Source organism: Carex rostrata, chromosome 14 (genome assembly GCF_964058835.1).
Source record: "Carex rostrata chromosome 14, lpCarRost1.2, whole genome shotgun sequence".
In the NCBI taxonomy this organism is placed as follows: Eukaryota; Viridiplantae; Streptophyta; class Magnoliopsida; order Poales; family Cyperaceae; genus Carex; species Carex rostrata.
In genome coordinates, this window is record NC_135931.1 from 6,525,962 (window position 1) to 6,548,188 (window position 22,227).

The following is a 22,227-nucleotide window of genomic DNA, read 5'->3' on the forward strand; positions in this document are numbered from 1 at the left end:
ATGAAAGTCTTTTGATTTTTCAAATACAATTCTATCTTTTACTGCCATAATTCCTCATTTTTAAATCAATAGTGCTTATTAAAATTTATATTTTATTTTTCCATACTATCATACACTTAAAATAGAATTTCTAATAATCTTTACTTTTATTTTATTTTACTTGCCAAAGTATATGTTGAATCTAGAGACAATCTAGAGACATTTGAGGGAAATTTTTTATTATTTAACTCTATGTTCAAATTGATTGTCTTATATCGAATATGAAATAATACAACATGGCATGCACGTCCCTTATAATCATAATGACAAGTTTAGAACTAAAAAAATAATTCACTAGGTATAGAATTCGTAATTCAAATATAATTTGAAAATAATTCCCTTATAACACGATGCAAATAATATACAAAAGTATTGAGAACTTTAGGAAAGTATACTCAAAATTGTGAATATAGAACGTAGTATGAATGTAAATCATGTATTGTAAATTTGAAGCAGTGCATTGTAAGATAATTTTTTGTTTTTTGTGAAAACCTATTTAATTTATTTATTTGGTAAAAGTTTTTGAAGATGAATAATAGTATAATACAGAGATGTAATATGAATATGATTCAATTTTTTATTTACTTTGTATGTATATTTGTTAGGAACTTTGAAAGTCATAACAGAAAAATAAGATACATTGGATTTAAGCTTCAAAATTCAACCCTCAGAAAATAATTTAAGCTCCTAAATTCATTTAGAATACATCGAAATGAGAAAAAATTATATCGAAATGAGAAAGTAAAAAAAAATTGAGTAAGTGAGCCAAAATTGAGTAAGTGAGCCAACTTGATTTTACATGAAAAGTATTTAGATAAGATAAACGGACACTATTATATTTCTCTCTTACACATTCACATAAAAGATAAGTTTATTTTTATTTTTCTATCTAGTAGTCATTCACATAAAGAAAATACAAAACATATTATTGAAGAAAAGACAGTTTATATATTTTTCGTGAATTGATTTACATAATCAATGATTACTTCGTGAATTTTTAAATTAATTATTGATATATTTTTATTATTAAAATTCAAATAATTTGTAAATAATTCGTGAATTTTATTATTATGAGCTACTAATTCGTAAATTTTATTATTCTGACTATATAACGGGAGTCTCAGTTTGCTCATCCCTACTCGGTATATACAGTTATACACCGAAGAGAGACACAAAAGATCCTGATTGTTTCTCGTTTACCTGCTCTTTGTCTTTTTCTCTCTTTTTTTTTCCCTCGGAGCTAAAATAAAAGGTGAAAAGCTCAAACCAATTAATCATAGCAAAGCAAAAGCTATTCCAGTACCTTCATCCCTCTCCTCACTGTGTCGGACGCTCGGAGGGCGGGAGGGGGGAGACTGGAGAGTGTGCGCTGAGAACATAACAGCACTAGAAACCCAACTAAAAAAAGGTAATGGCGTTCTCCAGTGCATTTTCTCTACTAGCTCTCTACCTCTCCGTCTCGTTCCTTCTCCCCACTTCCTTCTCCTCCTGCTCCCTTCATACTTGCCAGGTAAACACTCTTTTCCTCTTCGATCTTTGTCACTCTCTATGATCCAATGCCACACTGACGACTGGATCCCGCTCGCAGCTCTCTGACGCGTGCTCTTCAAGCGATGATTGCGCGGCAGGGCTTTACTGTGGCAATTGCCCCGCGGCTGGTAAAAAACAGACATCGTGTAGCCGTGCTCAGGCCATAGAACCTGCCTCCATTGTGAGTAGTTTCTCTTTTCTTTTTCGGAATTACAACCTTTTAGTGTTAAATTGGGGTGGTGAATGGCAAGATTTCAGTTCTGGATCCTGTTTTAGCATCAAAACCGGAATTATTTGTGTTTTATATTATTTTATTTTGTTTTCATTTATTTGCCTTAATTCTGACTGACTTACAACTTGGATGTGAAAATTTCTTCAATTGGTGAAGCCTTTATAATTCTTTCCGGCAATAATCTGAACACGTCAGTATTACTACTGACCTGACCGTGCATGAATTTTTGTCAGTTTCAGGTTATTTCAGGTTAATGAATCTTCAATTTTTCTTCAATTGGAAAACTGAGTTTTTATCTTTGTAGGCAAAATTGCTAATCTGAGAGTGAGCAGAGATATGATTGGAGTATGAATATTTTGGTTCCCATAGAATTAATGTCATTTTAGCCAACTATTAAACTGACTTCTTGTAAAAAAAATCCTAAATGACTTGCAATTGGACTAATGACCAGAGCAGAAAAGGCTGTTCTTGGAGATAACTTTTAGATATATGGAACTGTATAGCTAATGCGAGGTGATGTGTAATTAAATTCCTTCCCTCTTTGATATATTTTCTTTGCAATTGTCAAATCTTTGGTTATTGCTACAGGTCAAGGGCTTGCCTTTCAATAGGTACACGTGGCTTGCGACTCATAACTCTTTCTCCAATGTTAATGAGCCATCTAACACAGGAGTCCAACGGGTCACCTTCTACAACCAAGAAGATACCGTCACTAATCAATTGAGGGTAACTTAGAAGTTTAACATGTCTACACCTTGTGAATTTTTTATAGTCATATGTTTGGTTTGTACTGAACAAACAGCAATTTAGTTCATGCAACTGTGCTAGCACCAGATGCTGACAAGATAAGTTATGTACTTGTTTCTATAGTTTAACTTCCACTATTGAATGACTGCTATAGTGCTGTATTAATGTGCCTTTTCAACTCAAGCCCCCCTTTTGATTACCAAATACCATCTTGTTCCTATAACAGCAGTCCAGTACAGGACTATAGGTATCCAGTGGATACTGGTATGAAGGAGCGCTTAAATACTTTTTGTCTCCAGAGGTACTCGAAGTTGCTGGAATAAGTGTGTTTTCATGCATCTTTTCTAATATTAGCCTTTCACTGTAGAATGGAGTCCGGGGATTAATGCTGGATATGTATGAATTGGATGGTGACATCTGGCTCTGCCACTCGTTTCAGGGGCAATGCTATAATTTCACAGCTTTTGTAAGTTCAATTTTTTATGTCTTGAGAAAGTTATACTAATATCAGAGATAATTTATTCTTGCTTTCTTTCTTCTACTGGGTCAAATTCTATAATTTTCCTTAATTTTCTGTCTGCACTACGTGGAATTGTTTGTTAATTGTAATGGATGCTGGATATACTGTTTAAGCCTTCCATAGGTGGTGATCGCTTGATCAGTATCAACTTCCTCCTTTATGGTGTGGCCCTTTGATGTTCTCAAAGGATGAAACCTAACAAACTGATAAAAACACAAGGGCTATATCAATAGTCTCATTTGTTCATCTATCTTCATCTATGTGTATTTATTGTTGCTTATAAATGAGTTTTCCATGGGGTTGAATTAGGTTTTGTGAAGTTTCTTCCTCCATTATACTTGATCATATTTACAAATAAATTTTTCCAATAGTGACCAGAGGTAATGTTTTAAAGGATTTTAGCTTACCTAATTCAGGAACCGGCGATAAACACTCTAAAGGAAGTGGAAACATTCCTGACCGAAAACCCAACAGAAATTGTAACAATATTCATAGAGGACTATGTTCACACACAAATGGGTCTGAGTAAGCTTTTCACCAATGCTGATTTAGTCAAATATTTGTATCCTGTCTCTGACATGCCAGCCAATGGCAAAGACTGGCCAACTGTTACTGAGATGTTGACAAAGAACCACCGGCTAATTGTTTTTACTTCTGACTCCTCAAAAGAGGCGAGTGAGGGGATTGCATACCAGTGGCGGTACTTGTTGGAGAATGAATGTAAGTCTTCCATTCCTTCCCTACCTGTCTACCTCTCTTTCTGAGTGTGTGAGAGTGTCTAGGTGTGTGTTTTTACCTGTCAAAGGTTGCAGTACTGGGTACTGGCCTCCAACAGTCATGATAATTGTTGGTGTAAAAGTGTTCTGTAAAATTACCATAGTCCTAGTATGATACCCACTTGTAAGGTATTGTTAGCTGTACTATACTTGTAATACCATATGTGCTGTAATAATTATTTAAGGTAGTAAAACACATTTGATGCCTGCAGTTATGTAAATAATTAACCCTGAAAATGAGAAAAGAATATTGTTCTCTACACCCAGTTTAAATTTAATTCTATTTGGAGTTTTCAAAGTTAAAATTCTGTGCTACAATTCAGCTGGAGATCCAGGAATGGTGCCAGGTTCATGCCCAAACAGAAAGGAGTCGCATCCTTTAAATTCAGGATATGCATCTCTTTTCCTTCAAAACCACTTCCCTTCAATTCCAGTTGAAAGTGAGGCTTGCAAGGAGAACTCGGGAGCCCTTGCTCAGATGGTTGAAGCATGTTACAATGCAGCTGGCAATAGAATGCCCAACTTCATTGCTGTCAATTTCTACATGGTAATAGTTATATGGAAGCAATTTCACGCATACCTTTACAATATCATATTGTCATGTATATCCCTGCAGAATCTGAATTACTTGCTTAGGACCCTATAAAATAAACAAATTTCAGATTTAATCTGCAAAGCATAAACATCATCCTTTCTGCTTCATACTACCCTTAGAATCTCTTGACACAAGGGAGAAGTTTAGGAGGGGTCCTTTATGTGTAATATTGACATTTTTAATGTGGGGCAGTCATGTATAATTCGTTTCGAAGAGCGTATATGCGATTTATCTGCTTTTGTCGGGTAGAAACAAAATTGTTCCTATTTTTTGTATTTTGTGTATTTTTTATCTGGCATACCCTTCTTTTTATTTTGTTTGTTAATGCAGTTATGTTAATAAATGGTTTAAGATGGGATAATTTTGTAACAGAGGTTCAGTTTCAAAAATCGAAGTGCCTGAGACATCAAGGGACATAAAACTTATGTTTTCATATTTGAACAGAGCAATTTTCTGTGTCATTTTGGAAGGATTTACACATCAAAATAAAAATTTCAGCCGACTTCTAGATTATGATAATTTCCTATTTTTACAGAGGAGTGATGGTGGGGGTGTTTTTGACATTCAAGACAGAATAAATGGCCTCGCGCTCTGTGGTTGTAGCACCCTTGCTGCCTGTCAGGTGCTTTGTTGCTTTTTTATATAATTTAATATTCATATTTTATATTTCTGGGGTGTTTGTATCTACAATTTGGTTGATGCTGTAAATGTCAAGCAGATGAGGTTTTGTCGAGTTTGGCTAGTATAACATCAATGCCATTTCAGCCTATATAACACCAACTCTAAAACCTATCAAATCGACTTCGAACGACTAATCCAAACCGTTCAAACCGATTTACATTATGAGTGACGCGTTTACATACAAATGTTTTATATTTTTGAGTTATTTTAGTATCAAATCAAGCGGTAAAAATATTGAAAAATTAATGTATTAAAATTAACTTAAAAACTCACACATTTAACCGCTTGACTTAATACTAAATAAATTCGAAAAGTTATAAATTTTGCATGTAAACGCACAACTAATGAAGTAGATTGGTTTGAACGGTTTGGATTCACCGTTTGAAGTTGATTTGATAGGTTTTAGAGTTGGTGTTATATAGGTTGAAATGACACTGATGTTATACTAGCCAAACTCGGTTTTGTCATTTTGCATCAATGTATCAGGCCAATTTTTGACTTGTAAGCTGAAACATCGGCTGGTACTTACTGATGGAGTGCGGAACCAGCATCTAGGATTTTGCAATCATTTGAGATTTATTGGAATAAAATGCTCAATATGCAATTAAGTTCATTATAACCAAAATTTCCCTCAGTTAACTGTCAGTTGCACACTAATCCTCAGTTTAACCCACCATTTAGCTTGATTACCCTCACCCGATGGCCCATAGAAAATTATCCACATCAGTAGATGTTCACAAAGTCTTTATGCCTACCAGAAAAAAAATTGTTCTCTTATGTGAATGTGGAATAATTGATATAGATCATATTTAATGGTTTACTTGAATAATTATGTTTTAGAATTAAAGTATTGAATTAGATTAGATAAATTGTGGAGGCACAAAAAATGAGCATTTGAACCTTTCTTTTTTGTTGAATTAACTTTTAAGAAATGTATTATAATATATTTGTTATGGTATTGGTATGTATTATAATCTTTAGTGAACTAAAATGGCTCACCTTTGGAATGGCTCGTTGGCCTCATTTGACATAAAAGTTATGTCGCAACACTTATTTTTAAACAATCAAGTGATATGTGGCCGTGAGCTTGCTTATAACCATATGTGCTCAAATAAATGTTCAAAGGCAAGTTGTTGGGTTAATATAATTGTAAGTTCATTACCTGATTATATGCTGCTTTGTAGGCTGGAGCACCAATGGGAGCATGCAAGAATACTGTACCACCAAGTCAAAATACAACACCTGGTGGAAATGTTTACTCAGGAACTCTACAGTTCTCCTTTCCTTCTTCAAGTTTTAGTTTGCAACATGTTTTAGATTTAACTAAATTGCATGCCATTTTGCTGATTATTGCCCTCCTTTTATAGCTTCGTTTTCTTTTCCGTTTTAGCTCATGTTTCCTTGTGAGTTTATATGTTTTTGGTAGCATTGGTATGCTGGGGTATAAGTTTTATAAAGAATATTAAAAGATAAGAATCCAATTTTTACAGGCCGGTAATTGCCCCCAAGTATGCTTGATAGTTGAAACTAGAAGGCAATAGAAATTAATGTTTATTTCATTATACCCGCATTTGCATACGCTCTGTGGCTGGTTGATTTGTTAGAAAGGCTCTATGGTTGGTTAATATATGGAGTTCTCTTTAAAATAGAAAGAATATCAAAAGATTAGAATATAGAAAGATGAAAATGCATCTTTTTTTCATTGCCTATGATTGTAGGGCTGCTAATGATTAAGGTTCGGCTTAAACTTGGTTCGGCTCAATGAGAGAAGTAAAATGATTCGGTTCTAACTCGGCTCGCGAGCTCACGAGCCCTCTCATATTTTTACTTATTTTTCTAGATTTATTTTCAGTAGGGCTGCTAATTAGTCGAGCTCGCTAACGAATCAATGGGCTGAGTCTCACGAATCAATGAGCTGAGTGGCTCAATATTTCATAACGAATCGGACTCGAAACTAAAAAAAGCTCAAACTAGACTTGACTCAAAATTTATAACTTAAACAGAACTGAATTCGAGCTGGCTCATGAGCCCATCGCGACCTCTTTCCTTCTATCGCTCTCTCTCTCTCTGGCTCTCTCCGTCTCTCGCTAAACGCTGATGAAACTACGTGCCTCTTTCCTTCTATCTAAAGTTTTTTAACAGGACAACACACCGAATTTTTTATTAATAGAAATAAAATAAAAAAAATATCGAAATTCGAGAGCACTGTTGATTATTTTCGAAAAATAGATAGGATGGATTGTGTCAACCCGTCCCACCGGATGGGTCTAATTAACCCGTCCCGGTTCCCTCCTTAATTACTTAACTTAATCAAATTCATTCGCGCAAAAAAAGAAAAAAAAAAAACCCGGACGGTACTACACAACCCGTCCCGGGTCAAAAAAAAAAAAAAAAATTGTCGTACAGGTTAAGTAAGCCCGTCCCGGTCCAGGATAAAAAAAAAAGAAGAAGAAGAAGAAAATCCGGACGGGTTAAGTAATCCGTCCAGAATTTCAAAGATTATATTATATTATATTATATTATTATATTATATTATGATAAAATCCGGACGTAGCTCAAATAGCGCATTTTGATGTCATAGCTTAGCGTTTAGGATCCAAAAACGGTATAACGTGCTATTTAGAACACTGGTTATGATTGCATAGTGTTCTGCGTCAATATTGTCATGTAAAGCTACGTTACCAAAGCCACATAAGACCACACCAAATCTGTTAACCAGAACCGACTCGAGTGCGTATCCTCTGAGATATCTCATATTTTGCGTGACCGACGTGTCCGGTGCCTATTCGGCGGTGACGTAGGTGCCCGTATTATTTGAGCTTTGAGATTCGCGCAGAACGTATTGCAACGGTTGAGATTTTCCAAAAAGTCACGCAAAATATGAGATATCTCAGAGGATCCGAATTCAACCGACTCCAGACTCCAGAGTCCTTGTCCAACTGACAAGAGGATGACCAAACAAAATATCTGCCTTGTTTTTATTTTGTTCCGCTGTTCAAAATCGTCAGTGGCGCCTGACATGTAGTAATCGGTGCAGAAGAGTTAGTCTGTCTTCAGTCTTCCGTCTTCTGTTTGTTACCCAAGATTCCAAGAATCAATTCCACTACCTGATAGCCTCTATAATAAGAGTTTTATATAAAAAAAAAAAACTTTCAAGTCCACTGTATATACAGCGTAAGCACCAGTGCCCGACGAAATATTCAGACTTATATGGAGGAGTGGATCCATAATTTTACTGGATAGGTACAAAACCTTAACCGTACGTTAGAGTGGATTAGTAAATGGGGATTTAAGAGTTACGGAAGACCGAATACGTCAAGACACGACACAGTTATGTTACAACACGTGTGTCGGTTACTTGTTATGCATTGTGATCATCTTTTAAAATTTTGACACGACAAGACGCATCATACAAAAGATTTGGTCATGGTACGACACATGATCACATGAATCACGTGTAATTAGGACCGTTAAATCTTGATCGAATGGTGAATTTTAAATAAATTAACCTCAATTATAAAAAAAAATAGTTAAACTGACCGATCACATTTGGACACGTCCCGTGTAGTCACAGTGTGATTAATGTGTTGTGACCATTCACTTAGCTACCATGACCATTCTTTCAAATTTGATCACAGTATGGCACGACACGTGATCTATGTCACGGTGTGACTAGTCACGACACGGTACTTGTTTATATAATTTGTAGCCGACCTCTTTTTTCTCCTAACAATCAACGATTCTTCTTCTAAGTGGTGAATTGTACTGCATCTTTTTTTTTTCTTTCTTTTACGCAAATCAGTCTAAACTGACTTTCTTTTTCACACAATTTTCTTCTACTAGATCGTGAATTAAATTCAGGGTAGATATTATATCTATTCAAAAATATATGCAAGTATAACATACCATTGGATCTAAAAAAAATCGAATTCAAAGACAGACACTTGCCTAACCCTATTTTTCTTTGGATCCACGAGTGCATATATATATATGATAGTATTCAATTATCCTTCAAACTAAGACACAATTATCCTGTGAACTTTGTATTGTCAAACACACAATATTTGTCTAGTATATATCCCATATATTCATTAAAATTAGAAGGTGTATACATCTCCATTTCTCCATTCTATTATTAAGCACGTTGGGTGTCCGATCCGTCAACGGCTACGATTGAAAGATTAAACTTCGGATTTGATCTCAGCCCTCCAATTACATAATTTGTCTTTTTTATTTTATTAAATGCATCTGTTTTATATATAGAAGTCTAAATTTAGTTAAAAACATACTCATCACATGTGCTGCCACACGATACGTTACAATTAAAATTGAACAAATTCTAAAATTTAGCGATATATTTATCCGTTTCCTTATTTCTTTGTTTCCATATTTCTCCTCTTCAATTGAGAAGACTCCACTTTCCATTTTCTTATTTCTTTATTTCCTTACTTCTTCTTCGTTTTTATATGGATCACAATGGAAATCAATTTTTTTATTTCCTTATTTCTCTTTCTTTGTTTCTATACATATTGTTGTGGACAATTTAGAATGTATTTCCAATATAGAATATATCAATGTGTGTGTGTATTCTAAATTGGAAACAAAGAAGAATATAAATTGAAACGTGTGTGTGAATATATATTTCTCTTATAATATGTGTGTGTGTGTATCCTATACATACACATGATAACACTTTTTATTTATATTTTTTGATATCATATTATATGTCGATATTGAATTGTTGTGCGATATTTGATATTATATTTGAATTGAGATATTATTTGATATTATTGGTATTTAAAAATAAAGAATCACCACATCATCAAATTGTTATCAGATATCACAATTAAAGTTAATTAAAAATACAAAATTATATAAATTTTCTATTAATATGTGTCTTAATTTTTGAATAATTATTATTATTTTCATTGATATTTTTTTTCTTATAGTATGTCTCTGCTGCAACGCACGGGTATGATACTAGTTAATTTTAATGTATTTATTTTTTAATATTTTTTGACTGTTTGATATATTTTATACTAAATGAATTGAAAAAATTTAAAACTTTGTATCCAAACTTATTATTGGGAAATAGATTGATTTCAATTGTTTGAATTTGTAGTTTAAAACTAATTAGATAGGTTTTAAAGCTAAGCTCTTCCAAAAAACTTGATAAGCTTAATAAGAGTTTAGTTCTTGTATTTTCATCCTATATTATTTTGTGCAAAGAAAAGTTTTTTGTAGAAGCTAGCTAAAATAATTGTTATTCAATTATTAATAGAAAAGCACTATAAAACGATGCAGCAGAATAGAGAGTTGCTCCAGAAAAGATGTTGACATGAATTTGTTTGCGCTTTTGGTGAGAGTTGGAATCAAAATGAATATTATGTAAGCCTAAAGTGGTTATACTTGATTGTACAGTCTATTAAAATATATGCTTGAGACTTTAAAGTGGTTATACTTGATTGTACAGTCTATTAAAATATATGCTTGAGTGCCTTTGAAGAATATTTGAGTACATTGAAAAAATAAGACGAAGGCATTCATTATTAAAAGGAAGAAGGCATTCATTTAGCTAATTTTGTTTGCAAATTGGTTCAGCTGCATTTTGTTATTAATGAGTGCCAATACATTGGAGAAAGGGAATAGTTTGATCGAAAAAATAGATGAATGGAAATATAATTTTACTATCTTTAGGAGGTCAATTACATTATTAAATTCTATTATTTTTGCAATATCTTTTTATGACTACCCATTTATAAAATGCAAGTACATGTTGAAAAAAAGGATAATTGATAAAATAAAGAGAAGGTTTTTGTGATTTGATGGTAGTATTGTTAGGAAAAAAAAAAGTATAATTAAGTGAAGTGGAATATTATATATAAAATAAAAAATCAAGGAGGACTATGAGTGTATATTGTTCTAGATTTAATGAGAAGGCCTTTAGTCAAGTGATGGTAGCGCTATCATTAGTTCTGCAAGACAAACAACAACAACTAAAGATTAAGAAAAAGGGGGCTTTTCGAGATTAAAAAAAAGAAGAAGAAGTAAAACTCTAAAGATAACGGGATTAATAAAAGTAGTAAGATATGGTCAACAAGTCAACAATGTCTCTTAGTTAGATAGGTTGCTACATGAATGCTCACTTAATTTAGGGGGTGGATCGGATACTGGTATAATGGGTAAGGCTAAGGTGCTATGGGTTGCCTACGGTGCTACAGCTTAATATTCGAGTTTTTAAAATTCAAACGGTCGTTCTGAACCGTTCATCATGTTCTCCATATTAATATGTATTTGGAGACCAAATTTTACATTTTTTGGAAATTTATTATTATTTTTTTAGATAGGTAGAAAATCAGTTGATCTAAAAAATTCTGCACCGTTTAGATATTTGATTTTCTACCTATCTAAAAAAATAGTAAAAAAAATTTCCAAAAAATGTAAAATTTGGTCTCCAAACACATATTAATATGGAGAACAAGACGAATGGTTCAGATCGACCGTTTGGATTTTGAAAACTCGAATATTGAGTCGTAGCACCCTTGGTCTCTATGCAACCCATAGCACCTTAGCCTTATCCCTGGTATAATTATATATGTATTTTTTTAATATGGATACGGATTAAATATTAGATGAATATGTACAAATATCGATCAGATATTGGATATCCGTCAATATATACATAAATATTTTCATAATATATATTAAACTAGAGTAGAACTAGGGTGCTCTTAAGCTCACCAAAGTTTTGGTGAGCTTAACTCTAAAACTTATCAAATCGATTTTAAATGACGAATCTGAACCGTTGAAACCCGCCTACCTTACGTGTGATGCATCTACATGTGAAATTTTTAAATATTCGAATTAATTTAGTATAAAGTCAAGCGGTCAAAATTAGAAGGTTAATAAATTAATTTTAGTGCATTCATTTTTTGAACATTTTTGACCGCTTGACTTTATACTAAATTAATTCGAATGTTTAAAAATTTCACATGTAGATGCATCACACGTAAGGTAGGCGGGTTTCAATGGTTCGGATTCGTCATTTGAAATCGATTTGATGAGTTTTAGAGTTAAGCTCACCAAAATTTTGGTGAGCTTAAGAGCACCCTAGTTTTACTCATTAAACTATATAGTGTATATATATGATGTTGACTTGGGTGAGCCATGGCTCACCAAGTGTTTATACTCCACGCCGTATTTTCATTTTGAAAGTCGGCCATTTTTATTAAAACCCTAAAAAAAAGTTTTTACGCATATCTGCCCTCTAGTTGAGTTTTTTTTTTAAACTGCCCCAACCGCCAGGCTCACGGACGGTCCACCAGGGACCTGACCGTTTGGAGTTGGGGCGGTCCTTTTTTTATTTTTAGAGATCTTAATATTTTTATTTAAATGATTTTGTGAAGTTTTGATTTTCTTATTTAGGGTGTATGCCAAAAAATAAGACATTTGATATATTTATGAGTGAGATGTCAGAACCTTTTATAACTTTGATTTGATTTGACCATTGGATATCACAAGTCTAAAGATAATACTAATTAATGACTTGACCTTGATTCTTAATCATTTTTAAATGATATCTTGGAGCTTTGATCTTCTTCTCTTTATTTCTGGTACTAAAACAGTAGTTTAGAACTACTAAAATGTGTTCAAACGTACATCAAATTAGATCTCTCTCCAAACAACAAATTCAAACCGTTTTAGCCGGAGGTGCTGCCGGGTTTTATTTATTTTGTGATATCCAAACAACAAATTCAAACCGTTAGATGTTTAATTTATATTATAATCTACTTGGAGACCAAATTTTACATTTTTTGGAATTTTTTTACTATTTATTAAGCTGGTTTGAAAACCGCTGATTTCAGTAATTTTCTGCAGCATTGAAATCAGTGGTTTTCAAACCAGCTTAATAAATAGTAAAAAAATTCCAAAAAATGTAAAATTTGGTCTCCAAGTAGATTATAATATAGATTAAACATCTAACGGTTTGGATTTGCTGTTTGGATATCACACGGCTAAATATAGCCCCGGCAGCACTTGGACAGAACTGCTGCCAGCAGCAATTTAGCCACAGCCTATATATATATATCTATTAATTTGAATAAAAATAATTAAAATTTAAAATTATATCTGTACTACTATCTGCAGGTATTTAGATATCAGATATAATATGGATTCGAATCCGTGATTCGGTCGGATAGACCTGTTTTTACCCCTATCACTTATACAACTTATCTTCAAAATTTGACTGTATATACAATCCCCATATTATAGTAGTTAAGATGGGGAAATAAATCTGCTGTTATTCTGATTCTAGCAGTTGATCTTTGTTGAAATTTGTGCATAGAAAACTTTCTTTCTTAGAATTCACACATGAAAAAATTTGAACGGTTAGGATCATTCCCGTTATTCTTTATGAATAACATCAGATTTATTTCCGTTGAGATGGATAATACATACATAGTTAGCTTTCCAAATTTTAGAATGATTAACGATGAGATGGATAAGTTGGTGTGGAGATGCAAAGGTGCGGCCATTTTTACTAAAATCCTAAAAAAAGTTTTTACATATATCTGCCCTCCAGTTGAGTTTTTTTTTAAAAACTACCCCAACTGCTAGGTTCACGGACGGTCCACCAAGGACCTGACCGTCTGGAGCTGGGATGGTCCTGTATATTTTTTTTTAGAGATCTTAATATTTTCATTTAAATGATTTTGTGAAGTTTTGGTTTTCTTGTTTATGGTGTATGCCAAAAAAAATAAGACATTTGATGTATTTATGAGTGAGATGTCAGAACCCTTTATAACTTTGATTTAATTTGTCAATTAGATATCACAAGTCTAAAGATAATACTAATTAAGAACTTGACCTTGATTCTTAATAATTTTTAAATGATATCTTGGAGCTTTGATCTTCTTCTCTTTATTTCTGGTACTAAAACAGTAATTTAGAGCTACTAAAATGTGTTCAAACGTACATCAAATTAGATCTCTCTCCATGCACAAAGAACCATAGACTGATATCTAATATGGTACCAAGTCCAAACTCAGCAGCCAAGCACTAAGCATATAGTGCAATGCAATAAAAACATCAAATTTGACCTCTGTTAGTAAATAAGCAAGTTTGGACTGATAGAGGGATCAAACTACAAAAGTGATTACACCAGCATGTAGAACATTCAAAAATACACATAATTGACACAAATTTTAATTTATTTCGATTTTTCTACAGTTAGTTATGAATTTCTAAAGTTAAGCTTTCGAAAAAACTTTAAACGGCCATAACTTTAGCTATGAAAGTTGGATTTGCGCGTATGACCACTTTTCGAAATGGGGGAGACGAGATGAATCCGAATTTTACCCCAGGGAAACCCCCCCGATATTTGAAGCATCAAAATTAAAAAAAAACATCGTTTAGTGTCTCAAAAATTCAGTTTAAGTTTTCGTTCAATGGTAGACATGCAACGATCGGTATTTTGTTTAGTCAAAAGCCTAAGGCTGTGCTCCAGAACCTGCCGTGCAGAGGAAGGGGACGGGAGACGAAGGAAGGGAAACGAGAGCGCGTTACTCCGTCTACACCCCGAATCGGGGGGTACGAATTTCGGAAGCTTTCAACGTAGAGTTGCCCCTGCAACAGTAGCGTTTCCCCTTCCTCTCCTCTCCGATTTCTTCATTCTGGAGCGAGTAACCGTGGCAAGCAGCTCCGGTCTGCCTTCATCTCTCCTTCCTTCCCTTTAATGAGAGGTTTACCCTCCGTTGTAGAGCACAGCCTAAGGGATTATTCAAGAATGATCCATATAATTATTTTAAAATGCATTTACTATTTATTGTGTGCGTTTGCTTATTCAAGCAAATGGTATATGTTGACAATAATAAATAATTCAATTATTCTCTCTCTCGCTCTTCAATTATTCTCTAAAAAAAAAATTGACATCATTGATACAATCTAACCATATTGTCTTATGTACATTTGAATAAAATAAATTATTAAGAATCAAAGTCAAGTTCTTAATTAGTGTTATCTTTAGACTTGTGATATTCAACTGACAAATCAAATCAAAGTTATAAAGAGTTCCGACATCTCACTCATAAATATATCAAATGTCTTATTTTTTTGGTATACACCCTAAACAAGAAAACCAAAACTTCACAAAATCATTTAAATAAAAATATTAAGATCTCTAAAAAAACAAAAAACAAAAAACAAAAAAATACTGGACTGCCCGTGGGCCTGATGGTCTGGTATGGAGACTGAGTCGCCCATGGGCCTGGCGGCTGGGGCAGTTTTAAAAAAAAAACCAACTGGAGGGCAGATCTATAAAAACCTTTTTTTTTAGGGTTTTAATAAAAATAGCCGTGCAAGGTGAACATGTGCCTTTTGCACTGAATTTGAGATAGTCTAGTCACATGTTTGTAACGTAGATTAATTTGGGATGTATAGCTCAGGACAATAATGTCAGTTTTTCTGCCTACACTATAGAGGATTTGTGGTCCATAGCTAGCTGTATTTCATTGAAAGCAAGAAATTGAATAGAGGTACAGATTATATTTAAACTATAGGGTTGAAAGGATTACAGTTTTTTAGGGATCAATATGTAATTAAATTAAATTAATTGCACTTTGTATACTTTCGTTATTAAATTTCTGATGCAAAATTTAAAGGTGATGATACTTATTTTAAACTAACATTAAATTTTTGTAGTTTTATGGATTTCTTGGTATGTTACTTTAATGTTGGTTTCCGTATGATGTCAGATTTACATGTTGTTAGGTTGCTAATGCAAATTTTAGTATGTGATTACACTGAATCAATCAAGTTATTAAACTAAAGTGATTTAAACTCGAATTGAGATTGACTACTACATAAGCTCAAATTATTAGTTTTTTATTCATATTAATATTAATGTAAATAATTATAGTGCAAACTAACAAATAGTTACTTTGTAGTGAAATTTTTGTGACTATCAATATGATGTTGTTTACATTTTTGGTTCCCCGTCAAGACCACTATTTTTGTAAATTTAAATTATTCAAAATTTAAATTTATATGATAAATATGAACTATTGATGTTATTTTATTTTTAAAATAATAGACACACGTCAATAATCATAGAACTTTATATTTTTTACAACTTAAAGGATGAAGAAGTCAATGGTATAAATGAATCACAATTAATAATTCAAGTTTTTTTTAATATTTTGATCTTGTAAGAAAGAAACTCAAAACTTCTTGCATTTTCAAGCTAATGCATTACATAAAATAAAACAACATCAACAATTCACATTCTTTTAATTTTTTTATTTTGAAGAAAAATTAAGAAACTCATGAAAATATAGTTATTAGGTCCTCACAAAAAATGACAGGAAATATATCTTTATTCCTTGTTATTGTCTCTGAGATTTGCCATTCTCTCGCTTTTGACCTAGTGCATGCCACTCTTTTTTACCTTTTCCGGTATATTTTGCCCTCCCTGATTAATGAAACATCCTTATTATGTATTTGTATTTCAGTCCTTCATCGACCGTCTTTTCCCTTCCATTTATTTTTTTGATATAATTCTTAAACCTTGCAATTTATTTTATTTTTATTGAGAGATTATATAGATTTGTAGTTAATGTTGAAGAGATATAGTTGTTGTGAGCAGGGATGAATTTGAGATTTTTGTAATTAGTTTTAAATTCATTAGCTAATCGGATACTAGATAAAAAAATAAAGGAATCGAGAGCTGAACGTGTGTGCGTCACAGCAATGCTGAACATACATAAAAAAGAGGTATTTATATAGTAAAAACTTATCACTCACTTAGAATTGTCATTTATGTTGAGCTAGGTTTAGTGTTATGAAAATACCCGGCCGGTCTAGAATTGGATCAGACTATTTGTGGATCAGGATCGGATTGATCCGAATCGTGGTCAACCTGTGGACCGGTCTGAACTGGTGCTAGGGAAGAGCCTAGCACGATTAATTTTGGCTGGTTTTCTCCACTAGATCCGAACCAACTCCATAGTTCAAAACCTGTGGACCGGACTAGATCACCCCTTGACCCATAGTAACCCGAACTAAATTTGTAGAAAACCGGAACGGGCTGTGGTAAACCAGACCAAACTCGTGTAGAACCGGACCGAGCCCGCCCAAAACTGGACTAACCTGTGTCAAACCCACCAAAAACTGAACCAAATCCAGACCGGACCGGATCCAAACCGCCGGTTTTTTAAATAATTGATAAAAAACTGAACCGACCAAACCCGAACAAACCGGACCAACCCGTGTGGATCTGAACCATGGTCCTTGACACAGATTTGAGCCAACATTTCAAACTAGACTTGTCAGATCCGGATCGTACCAACCCGTGAACTGGGGGACACTCGTGAACCGATCAGATTTGAACCGGACCAGACCATTTGATCATGCAACACTAGCTAGCTAGCTGGTTGCGCTAAAAGATGAAAAAGGTGGACTACACTTGAAACTTCGAGTTAAAAATGACAAAATATTTTTGAGAGAAGGGTAAGAGTTCATATTACCGCGTACCTATATCTGAAAATTAATTTTCAGATATAAAATAAGATAGTTGTCTATTTCTGAACAACGTGAATCCGCTCCTGATATGACTGCAAGGACTTTTAGATAAAGATATTGATTTAATATAAAGATTTAATTTTACATGAGCCAACACCATACAATTAAAATAAAGGAGATTGTTATTTTAAACGTATGAATTTTATTTTTGAGAGTTTATAGAATTCTTTTGTTTTTAATTTAATTGTACACCTTATTAAATACCTTGTTATTTTGCTTTTAATTAATTACGTACTGCTATCAAATTCACAGCTACACGGGTATAAAAGGAGAATTCAAGTCTCTAATTAAATACCTTTTTATTTTGCTTCTAATTAATTATTTTTATACATGTACAACTATATATTGATTCAAATTTAGAACGTACAGTCCGAAATAAATTATCTAAGTAATTAATTGATGAGGTCATTGAGATTAGTCAAAAAAATAATGGTAGAATAAATTTTTCTCTTTGATCCAACAAAAATTATTTGGACATAAAATAAGATAGTCAAATTTTGTTAGTTCCAATACGTACAATTAAAATAAATATAACATGTTAAATTTTGGAACCATTTCAATTGAGGAGTCATTGACTAATCTTTAAAAGTTAACCGCGTTTAGTAATTTTCTAAGTATTTTATTTGTGAATTAAAATAGCTAATTTCATTCTGAGATCGTTTATTGCATTTTAGTGTTAATATGGGTAAAAGTAAAAACAATTGTATTCCTTATTTATGATTTTCATAAATATAAGCCTCAAATATTTTCTTTATTAATAATAGTAACTAAATCTAAAATAAAGATTGAATAGAGAACGGAGTTAAGAGTTAGTATAAAAGAGAAAAAAAATTCTCCCAACTCTTAATAATAAATTTTTTGCGTTCAAAATAGCGCTACGTACCTTAAAATAAAATATGTATAAATATTTTTGTTTGTCTTTTAAAAATACAAAATACTCCTGTTTATTTGTCTTTTAGGAGTATGAACATTACTATTCTTATAAATGTCAAAATAAATGGAGAACAGATCCGGAATATTAAAATTGATCTGTTTAAATGCTTTGCCAGTTGCCACCGTTTACACATAAAGATGCAGCCCTTCAAACTATCAAAAGAATTTTTTAAAGGTCGCACCAAACTCTTGCACCTATTCTGTTACTTCCGCCGCTTTACCACCGTTAATAAAATATGTCGTGGCAGCCTAAGGGGCACTGGGGCACCACCGACCTTACTTGTCCAATCATTCCATTAAGTCCCTCCTGACCGTCCGATTAATGCGCACCTACTCACTTGAAGCAAATCAGACCGTCCAACATCCCACCGTCTAATTGCTTGCGCCGCCCCTCAGATTTCAATATTTCACTGTCGCCTATTATACTACCGTCACGTGTCATCTCATAGCTTATGTCGCGACAAATTGTATTAATTTGGAGATTGCTTTGAGGCGCATGCACCTATTTAGAATACACGTTTGAAGCTCTATCGTCTACCTGAGGTGATGCAGAAATTAGGTACACCTGGTCTCCAGTGCTATGAATTTATGGCAAAGCGGAATTAATAGTTACCGCCGCAAACGAATGTATTAATGGATTATTAACAGAATAAGCTGCAAACGAATCGAACCAAATCAAACTTATCACAGTTTGAGTTTTTGTTTGAATAAGATTTGAACTGAGCTGATTTAATTTGTTTTAGAACGAACTTTAATTGAACAAATTAATTGATATATTTTTTTCGAATCAAATTGAAATCAATCGAATCACGAACTATGGACTTTTTTGACAGCCACCGATAATTTATGCATTAGTTTTATTCATGCGGAACAAAATTTCATGTGGTTTTCTTTTACCTTTTACCTTTCATGAATTCACACTGATAAATTATGGGCTAGTCCAAAATTCCTTTACCTCGTATGCTGCTGGATTGATTAAAATTACGACATGGATCTAGTCAAATAAAATTTATTTCTATTGTTAATTTGTTATGTTGCTGAAGTATTTTCCTATTATATAAGTTACCATTATATTCATAATTTTGAGCTCTGATGTAAGTTTGGTTCCATTATTATTAAAGATTGATAGTTCAAGCATTAGTTGCATTATTTGAGATTCAAATATAAATAGTTCACAAACCAATTTTGAACGAACTATATTCAGTTTGAGTTTGAATAAGATTCGAACCGAAATGGTTTGATTTGTTTCAGAACAAACTAATTTTGAATCAAATTAATTACAAATTTTTTCATAATCAAATTCAAATCGAATCAAGACTACAACTTTTTGTGCAACCCTAATTATTATGTAACTTAAAACGTCAATTTATTATCTATTTGTGTAATGAATTAGCTGTGATTGGCCAACGAATCGTAAGCATTTTCTTCGTTGTTTTAGAATTAAATGTTAATAGAAGATTTAAAAGTAATTAGATAGTGACGTGTAAAAAAACAATACCGTCACATTTTAAGTTTTGTATTTATTAGCGTACCATTTATAGGAAATTTCAATTCTGTTTTCTTTTCTGAAATGATAATATATGTAGTTATTTGGATTTTTATCCTGAACTGTCACTTTGTTACATATTTTTAGTTGTAAATATAAATTTTATAACTCTGTTGTTATATTAAATATGTAGATGTCCTGATTCGTCAACGCTTTTGATTAAAAGATGAACATTTAAATTAAATATCAACCATTTGATTCAATATTTAGATTTTATGTATCTTTTTTTATGTTTTTTTTTATGTCTAGATGTCCAAATTGTATCAGTCATTCGATCAAATATATTTAGACATGTATTTGTCATATGCAAATTATATCATCTTTATGATGGATTCTCATTTCTTTCTATTTTTCAAATGTCATTTAAGAAATTTTTGAATTGATTGATCATGTTTTAATTTCTTTCTATTGTTTTATATCATTTAAGGAATGTTATTTGTCATTTATTATGTCATTTTATTTGAGATTTTATTTATAAAAATATATCAAAAAGATTAAAAAGATATATATCATTTAATATGTTATTTAATATGTCATCTAAAAAATAGTATATACACGTAGATGCCATTTAGAATGTCATTTGAAAAATATTATTTGTCATTTAGTCTAATTATTTTATAAAAATACGTTATTTTGTACAAGATTTTCTTATAATATATTTCCGTTGTAAACACAAATTCAATACAAATGAATTGATATACGTAGAATATATACGTGAGTGAAAATTATATAATATTAATATTTAATTTTGTAATTGTAAGCATAAAACTTATATGGGTCGTGTTCTGACGATACAAAGATTCATAAGACGGAAAAAAAAAAAACATTTCTCACAAAAAAAATATTAAATTATATTTTTGGATTCTGTCAATATAATACCGAACTTATATAGACCCACTATGACGGTTTGATTATTTTACTTAATAATCATTTTTTATTGATTAAAAAATAAAAATAGTAACACATAATTTAGAAATATATAAAGAGCGAACAGTACAAGCAACAGACATATGTCTTCTGTGGTGGACCGGGTTCATTTGTAGAAAAGACAGCTGAAATAGGGTCCACCGACTCCAGCATCACCGCTCATTGATGAAATGATTAAACCCTACAATTGGCCTATTTGTCGGCAAACTATTGTATCCTCCCATCGTACTTTTGCAATTCGACCCCTTCAATGTTTTCAATTCAATATTATTTCTCCTTCGTACTGTCCCTTTCGTTGAATGGATTAGATCAACTTTAGCCAGCGTCCTGGACTCAACCTCCTCTCTCTCACAATATAAATATCTAAATTCCTACTCTCTCTCGCACAAATTAAGCCAATGGCTCAGAAAACAAGACCCAGCCCCAGACCAATGGAGGTCTCCAATAATTGCCACCAATCACAAAAAAAGAAACAGTACAGAGGCGTAAGGATGCGCAAGTGGGGGAAGTGGGTGGCGGAGATTAGGGAGCCCAACAAGCGCAGCCGCATATGGCTGGGCTCTTACTGCACCCCGGTTGCGGCCGCAAAGGCGTACGACACCGCGGTATTTTTTTTACGAGGACGGTCTGGTAGACTCAATTTCCCCAATGAAGTTTTGGTCGAAAGCGGAGCCCATGGGGAGCTGACGGCAGATTTGATCAGGAAAAAAGCAGCGGAGGTCGGTGCTAGAGTTGATGCTGTGCAAGCAGGTCTTGCTGCTGCTGGTTATGTGAAAAAAGAAAGCGGCAGTGAAATGGAGAAAGATAACAGCAAGGCTTGGAGAGGTTTAGATCTCAATGAAGCGCCTGACACAGAGAACTTGTTGGATTAGAAGTATTTTGTTTTTCGTTTTTTAGTTCTAGATATATTTCTACGGACGTGATGGGTGCTTAGCAGAAGTAATTTTTTTTTTTTTTTTTTTTTTATAAATATATAGGCCGTTTAGGATTTTAATGCTAAAAGCTAGTGGAGGGTTATAAATTTATAATATCTTGTAACATGAAAAGAAGGAAGTTCAAGAGGATTTCAATACCTGGATTTAATTAATTGGTTAATTTAAGTTTCATTGATTGGCATATAGA

At 32.8% G+C, this 22,227-nt stretch overlaps 1 protein-coding gene and 1 pseudogene across 1 annotated transcript; both read left to right on the plus strand.

The window, feature by feature from the left end:
- The first annotated feature begins 1,322 nt into the window (after positions 1-1,322).
- LOC144565669 (PLC-like phosphodiesterases superfamily protein) lies at positions 1,323-6,693 on the plus strand. The gene is made up of 8 exons (XM_078315483.1): positions 1,323-1,549; positions 1,628-1,750; positions 2,390-2,527; positions 2,916-3,014; positions 3,485-3,788; positions 4,168-4,391; positions 4,975-5,061; positions 6,305-6,693. Exons 1-8 carry the CDS (start codon positions 1,451-1,453, stop codon positions 6,485-6,487), a joined length of 1,257 nt encoding a protein of 418 aa, XP_078171609.1. The 5' UTR covers positions 1,323-1,450; the 3' UTR covers positions 6,488-6,693.
- Positions 6,694-21,503: 14,810 nt separating this feature from the next.
- On the plus strand, positions 21,504-21,977 carry LOC144565586 (ethylene-responsive transcription factor RAP2-9 pseudogene; annotated as a pseudogene).
- The last annotated feature ends 250 nt before the right edge of the window (positions 21,978-22,227 follow it).